Consider the following 7500-nt stretch of genomic DNA (forward strand, 5'->3'; position numbering starts at 1 on the left):
CGGAGCATTTGGGTATTCAAGACTGCAGCCCCCCCACCTTTACATTGACTCCAATGGAGCACTCAAGCAATTGATCATAAAATGGCATTAAACTTTCGTTTGCAGAGACGTGAAACTCACCGAGTGGTCAGAGGTGGACAGCGATACATTGGTTCGCAAATCACCGCGAAATAAGCTTCCAGAGAAGATATATTATCACTATTGTCCATCTTCATTGAATTGTATTGGTTTGACTTGTATCACTCCGCGCGACCGGAAATGGGGGCGTGTGTGTTTACGTTACTATCTATGGTTTGTATGCAAGCTGTAGTTTTTGTAGCCAGTCCCGGTCTCTTGGAGCACTGAGCAACTTTACCAGTCGAGGAAGCTAGTACATTGAAAAATGGATACCGACTCATTTGTATTTGAGGATGAGGGTTTCGAAATCGACTTTGATGGACGGGGGTATCGATTTGAACCCGAATGCTCCGAGGAGGAATTCCTTAGGAGAAAAGCTGCGTTTGAAGCCCGATCGTCCATGGAGTCCAGCGATGCACCAGTGGATGCGCCTGCCGAGGAAGCCACCGCTAGGTCAAGAGTCTCGGGAACTTGGTGGTGTAAATGCCAAAGGTGCAGACAGATGCCCACTGAAGAGGAAAGTTTTTGTTGCGTTGAGTGGGACTTATTGATGACAGAGGGAATGGAGGTCCTAAACGTTTCTGTTGATGAAACAGAAGCCTCGCCTACCTGTGTGACTGATCGGGATGTGAGGGATCTGATCAAGAGACCAGTGATTGAGACATTTTTCTACGTGCCAAAAATCAACTGGAAAAAGCGACCCAAACCGGAGGGATTGGATGGACAGTTATCAGATCAGTAAGTAACACAACCTCTGTGAATGATGTTATCAGTTGGTCGTAAATGTAGGCCACTCTATTGGCTCTGTATGTGGCTAGAATATAACCGCTATATTGTTTTGTTACTGTTTGCTAATGTCTTGTCCTATTTCCACGTTATTTTCAGACAATTACGATTGGTGTCCTATAGAGTGACTCTGGAGTGGGCCCTCCGAGGTGAAAGGCTTGGACGCCACAATCGCCGTGCATTACCATCTTGCGTTGTATGGGCAATTAGAGACGCATATCCCTCCCCCACTGGACAGTACAGGGGATTCCGAGAAGTGGGGATAGAGGACGTTTTCTGAACAACCCAGGAAGGTATGTGTGCACTGCTTTACTTCAAGGTCTTGACTGGCTATTCCATGTAGTTGTAAATTATCATCTGCAGTTTGTAAACTAATGCTGAGATACTTTCTAACGCCCAGTAATCAATTTCATGAATAGAATGTAACACTTTTGGAAATGAAAACAGTGAAGCACACCTTGCAGGCTACATTACATTCAGTTGGTTAATAAAAACTAAACATCACGTTCTTGTCATCAACAGATTCACTAGCCACTTTCCACCAACCCACCGTTCTCCTGGTGTTCTCCATCTGGCGAAAGATGATCCCTTCTGTGAACAACTCTACCTGTTCTTAGTAATACAGTACATGCCAGTGTATAACTACTATTATTTCATTTGTAACCAGTTCCCTATTGTTTTCCTCAAATTAAAGAATGTGTTCACATTAGTATTGCAAATATAACAGCCACTGTAACATTACAATGTGTAGAAATAAATGCTATTTCATTCATAACCATTTTCCTGTTCTTTTTTATCAAATGAAAGAGTAATATGTACTCATCATAATAGTATCACAAGTATTTCCTTTTTTGATAATAACACAGCAGCGACTGAGACATTACAATGTGTTGAAAACGTTTTTTATTTACAACTGTCTTTCTAAAGAAGTAATAACATGTACACATCATTAGTATCACAAGTAAATTTACATTATTTCTCTGATAAGAAACGTGTCCTCCATTGCCCCATGAAGATTTTGTCCATCAATCTTTCTGGAACCTGCTTTGGTGCTTCTTGATAGCGTCCTCTTTAGGGGGTTTGGGCTTAGACGCAATGTTCTGGGGCCGCTTGAAATGTGTTTGGTCTTCCGACGCTTCCTTCTTCTCTCTTCTTTCCAACACATCTTCAATAAGGGCAGTGGTGAAGGCCTGTGAGGTTGGCTCGTAGATTTTCCTTACTATCCAGTCCTTGCTGTGTTTTTTAAATTCTTGACTGAATCTTGGAGCTCCTGCAGTGTCAAACAGTACTGAGTTAGTCTCACATAAATGCTTAGCATGCATGCATGTCCAATCAAACAGGTGTTGCATCCAAAAATAGAGATAAAGAGAAAAAGAACATTCTGTGCACTGTTCTCAACGATGATGAAACCTTCTAATACAAATTGGTGAGCAGCAAAAATGTGGGAATTGTTCTTCTTGTCTTTGCTATTACATAAACACATCCCCACCAAACAATTAAAATTTGATCTGTAATGTATCATAATGTACCTTCTGCAGTTACTGCCTGCTCTCTGCCAACATTGAAGTTGTTGTCCATGACAGCAAGTTTGGTGCGGGCGACCATACTCTCATACTGGAAATGCAGGCGTTTGGGCAAGTAATTCAGCATGGCGCTGTGGAAAACCTCCAAAGCCCCTGTAAAACATGAAAAAAAACACCAACCAAAACAACAGTTTAGTTACCTGATCTGATAGATAAGTGTTTCTCAACAGAGGCTATGGGTGGGGGTGGGGGGTGTAGCCTTAGAACTCCCATACTGTCTTTAGTTCTACACAATCGTTTCTCACTTGTGATTAGGTCTGGTGGTAACCAGACAGGGGGGGAAGGGGGCTGTGTTGAGAGGGATATGGCTGAATGGAGGTGGGGCTTACATCCCATTGGGGGACATAACTCTATTTTATTTTTCAATACTGGGGGGGGGGTCTTGTTCAACAAACCTTGAGAAGCACTGTAATATACCTGTCCAAAAATATATAAATAGTGGTGATACAGTTTCTCCTTAGTTGTCATTGTGTCACATACCAGTATGTTTGAAGTGAGTCAACTGCTGCAGGTCTTTCAGAAGCCTTTTGTCCTCAACGATTGCTTGTAGAGCTTTGAAGACCTGGGACTCGGGTTGAAGCCAATCCCTCCTCAGTTGGTCATCCAGGCTTAGAGGAGCGTGGTAGCACCTCCTCTTCACACCATCTTCTTCCCATTCGTGTTCCCCACAAATGTGATGTAGCAGTGAAGTCCACCGCTGCACCAGTTGCTACAAAACAAAACAAGTATATTGTTACTTATATGACAGGTATCACTGTGCATGACTAGGCCATAACAACATGATTAGAATTGCACATTACAGTTACATGTCTTTCTTGTAATGAACAGATTAGGACTACCTCTGCACTCCCTTCGCAAGTGGAGCAGCAAAACCAAAAATGGTTTAATATTGATCGTATCCAGCCCTGAAGAAGACGATTGTCCTTTTTGTTGGCAAGTGGCATGAGTTTCTTCAGGATGCCTGTGTGTATTCAATTAGAAAAGATAGAGATTGTAAATGCATGTACAGATGTTGATATCATGACAAAGGCAATGCATTCAGTCACAGTGCTGTGCTGGTAGTACCAGAATCATCAAGGGTGTGTGAAAGAGACACTGAAATGAAATGATCTAACTCGTGACAACCACAATACACAAGTTTTGTGACAATAACTACCTTTTGCCACATGCCAAGGATCAAACTCGTGGCGGATTTGTGGGAATTCCTCTCTCATAATTTTTCTTATGGATGGGGACCGGTCCGTGGCGATGAGGTCAATGCTGAGGCCCTCTGTGTACAGCAGACCATTGAGTCCCCTCCTAAAGCCTTGTGGCTCCATGGCAACCGAACTGCTGGCTTCAGTCACCTGCACAGTGACAAAGGACAGATGAGGAAAATAATCACTCAGTGGGCAATTACATCTTTATCATTTCCACCCACCAAATCCCAGATACAGTTGTGAAACTTACCTGTAGTAACTCAAAATGAATGATCTCGTTTGTTGATAGTAGCTGGAAGGAGTATGTTGAGTATTTGGAGCTGTGACCTGTAAAATAGAACAATATTTGGTGTAAGTTAATTGGACAGGTACATGAGTTATTACACTTACCATAATCTTTTTCATGCCCGTGCCATCCCCATTACATTACATTTCAAATAACAAAATAATTTACCTGGTGAGTCAGATCTGGCATCTCCGCTCAGTTCAATTGCATTGCCATCTGCTTTCAACTGCATGACCTGTTGAATGAGGTTCTGTTGCTGTTCCTCATAAGCCTTATGGATCACAGGAAACAAGTACTTCTTTTGGACATCATAGAACTGGGTCTTCTTCGGGAGCTGTAAATTCAACATTCTGGCCCACTGGTTGATTTCTGTGAAAGTTGTACCAGTAAACAGAACAGCTGCTGGTATCAGAAGGTTATTCTGTCCCATTCCTTGAGCATCTGGGCATGATGTCCACCTTTCAGAGTGCGAGTTCAGACAGGTCCACTCCACTTTAATTTGGCTTCCCAATCTGATGACTTTTTTCTCAGCGATTGCTACACCACACTTGTGACAGGTCCTGAATAGCTTCATGAGATGTGACTCATTGACAATCCATTTCCTTTCATCCCAGTCTGACTGTGTTTCCAAAGGACTTGACAGAGAACTGGATGCAGTGCTAGTGGTGGATTTTTGGCTGGATAGGCTAAAAGTCATATCTCTCTCATCATCACTGAAGGCCGAAGTCATGCTGGTGTCCAATACTGCCATCTCGGTGTGTAATTCTTCAGACTGTTTAAAAAAAAGGAGTTATAGATTTTCAAGCAGTGACACCAATAATAAGAAATAAATTACTGGTAAATAAATTGGTAATATTAGAAGGCCTAGTAAAAAAAAATACTGCAGTAACTTACAGCTGAAGTAGATTTTTCCCCTATGGCAGGGTAGGCAAGATATATGCCAGATAGGGACTTCCTGGATTTGGGAGCACCTTCTGGGGTGGTAAGAACCAAAGGCATTCCAACGTCATGGTAGGATGAATAGCCAGGGTCCTTCCCAGGAGTTGACATTTCGACTGGCATTTCGTCTATCAGAGGATCTGCCTCAGCACCACCAACAGCCTGCAATATAGTATGAATAACAAACATTCAACATCATGTTACAACAGTTCTCAGTCACTGGGTGTGCATTTACACTTTTTTTATAAGGAGGAGAGACATTCCATTTGACCTATTAAAACCTGACTATCTGAAAAGTATGGACAAACATATGATTGGTTGCTTAGGTGCAGCCAGACAATACAGTGCAGGCTGTAGCACACAGTGTGTAGGGGGAGGAGTGCATTTAGCACACCTCAGATCAACTACGTTGGCCCAAGACATGATTTCAGTGATGGGGGAGGGATGCGTTTGTTTTGGTTATAATACATGTTCCACTATGTACTCTCTCCCTCATAAAAGCTACAAATAATAAATACATTGAGCACCTGATATTCCCAGCCTCCCGATCTTGTATTAGGCTACTAATAAGAGTACACTAGTACATAGATTATTCATGAATAATGGGCTGTTTCATTTTGTCACGTCCATTACTCTGCTAATGGTGACTTGTGTACCTCGGCTCACAGCGCGTGGAGAGAGAGGGGGAGGGGTGCGCACCTCAGACGTGATTTCGGTAAGGGGAGAAGGTGTTTTTGTTTCATCCAAATATTTACTGTCTCCCTCATAAGAGCTACAAAATCATATGCACGCTGACCACCTACCATTACGTGCCTCCCGACCTCAAATTAGGATCTCAAATTGCTGGATTAATTCCAAGGCCATGGCTACTGTAACTGTCACCGCAGTGCGTGCAGGGGGAGGGTCATAGCACCTCTATGTTTGCCCAAGACTCGATTTCAGTAACGGACGAATGTGTTGCTTTTGTTTATACCATAACATGTTCATGGCTCCCTCATCAAAGCTACAAAATAACTACGCAGACAGAGCAGCCTAGTTTCGTATCTTCCAATATTACAATGCACTCAAAAGAGTAGGATTTACTTTGTCACGTCAATGGACAAGTACTGCTGCTTGTTGTCACCGTTCACTGAAACGTGCACCACAACATGAATGGCGTACAAGCCATACGTTTTTTACAATACAAGATACAACCTACAGTAGATCACATTGCCTAAAATATTAGGGTAACACATATGAATGTTGCATCACAAAATGTCTAGCTTACCCCAAGTTCTTCCAACGCTGTAGTCCCAGGACATAATGTTGGCACTGCTCTCTTGTGTAGGCGAAACAGCTTTTTGGGCGATTTCTTCCGACCTTTGGCAAAGTCATCGAAGGTAAAATGTAGCCCACAGACACGGTGATCAGCTTCCCTCAAGACCTCCACTGGGGTATTAGGATCCAAGCCCAAAAACTGTAGCCACAACTTTAGCCTTTCTGGATCATCAAAAGGAAGCCTGTGGCAACTTCTCCCTCGAATCTTCCCACAATTCAGAACCGCGCACACACGCACCATAGCTGCTACTGTCCTTTAGTCAGTTCACCAACAGAATAGTAGAAGAGAATATTGCTAGTTTTTCCCGTTTCACGCACTCGGTTTTGTTTGCTGTCTGAGAGTTGGGGGCGGAGTCCTATGGTCAAAGACAGCCGTTCTACCTCGCTCCTTGATGCCTACACAGACAACACACTATCGCCACCTACTGGCTGGATGTCTACTGCTATTCAACGGTGTCCGGGGAAAAAGTAGGTCCACCAAATGGTAAACAACAGTTAGAAGGCATATTTCGCTGCGATTTTCGGGCCAATTTATCGCTGTCTACCACTGACCACACGGTGAGTTCCATGTCTTTTCGAATGAAAGTTTAATGCCATTTTATGATCAATTGCTTGAGTGCTCCATTGGAGTCTATGTAAAGGTGGGGGGGCTGCAGTATTGGATACCCAAATGCTCCGTTCAGCACCAATTGTCAAAATTGTGATGAAAACATCTCTACTTCACCCCAGAAGTCACACAAACAGGGCTCAATGTCTAAAATAGCGAACTACCCCTTTAACTACTAGATTACTTCAGAGACGCACCAACAAGACGGAAGAGCGTGGTGTGCGGAAAATGGCCTCTTATTATATCCCAACTCTAATGACCGCCATAGCTAACTTATCTTCTTGTTTGTACTCTATGTGTTCTTTTCGAACAAACCACTAGTCTATTGACTTCATTTCTCATTTTTAAATACGCTTTCCAACTCTGATCATCCTTGTTTTTCCTACATTGATCACACAATCTGTTTCTGCTCCGTATGGCCTCGAGTATACCATCGGAAACTGTGTGTGTGTGTGTGTCTGTGTGTGTGCGTGCGTGTGCGTGTGTGTGTGTCTGTGTGTGCGTGCATGTGCCTTTGCTTGCGTGCATGTGTGTGTGCGTGCGTTTGTGTGTGTGTGCGTGCGTTTGTGTGTGTGTGTGCGTGCGTGTGTGTGTGTGGGTGTGTGCGTGCGTGTGCCTGTGCTTGCGTGCATGTGTGTGTGCCTGTGCTTGCGTGCATGTGTGTGT

The 7500-nt window shown here is 43.4% G+C and overlaps 2 protein-coding genes across 3 annotated transcripts in view; one reads left to right on the top strand and one right to left on the bottom strand.

Annotated features, from left to right (window-relative positions):
* Window positions 1-7500, top strand: part of LOC134467556 (lipopolysaccharide-induced tumor necrosis factor-alpha factor homolog) — a 38371-nt gene that overhangs the window by 19756 nt on the left and 11115 nt on the right. The window lies entirely within an intron of this gene.
* Window positions 1783-6008, bottom strand: LOC134467554 (uncharacterized). Its single transcript, XM_063221406.1, has 8 exons — window positions 4866-6008; window positions 4140-4743; window positions 3936-4012; window positions 3643-3832; window positions 3326-3447; window positions 2967-3195; window positions 2433-2579; window positions 1783-2173 (listed from the first exon to the last, which is right to left on the bottom strand). Exons 1-8 carry the CDS (start codon window positions 5097-5099, stop codon window positions 1929-1931), a joined length of 1848 nt encoding a protein of 615 aa, XP_063077476.1. The 5' UTR covers window positions 5100-6008; the 3' UTR covers window positions 1783-1928.

This window comes from Engraulis encrasicolus, chromosome 17, assembly GCF_034702125.1.
Source record: "Engraulis encrasicolus isolate BLACKSEA-1 chromosome 17, IST_EnEncr_1.0, whole genome shotgun sequence".
Classification (NCBI taxonomy): domain Eukaryota; kingdom Metazoa; phylum Chordata; class Actinopteri; order Clupeiformes; family Engraulidae; genus Engraulis; species Engraulis encrasicolus.

Coding starts and splice junctions, on each gene's coding strand:
- LOC134467554 (XM_063221406.1), bottom strand. CDS start 5,099: ATGTTTGTTATTCATACTATATTGCAGGCTGTTGGTGGTGCTGAGGCA. Junction 3,833..3,935: donor TTCATTTTGAGTTACTACAG/GTAAGTTTCACA, acceptor GTCACTGTGCAG/GTGACTGAAGCCAGCAGTTC. Junction 2,580..2,966: donor GACTCACTTCAAACATACTG/GTATGTGACACA, acceptor CATGTTTTACAG/GGGCTTTGGAGGTTTTCCAC.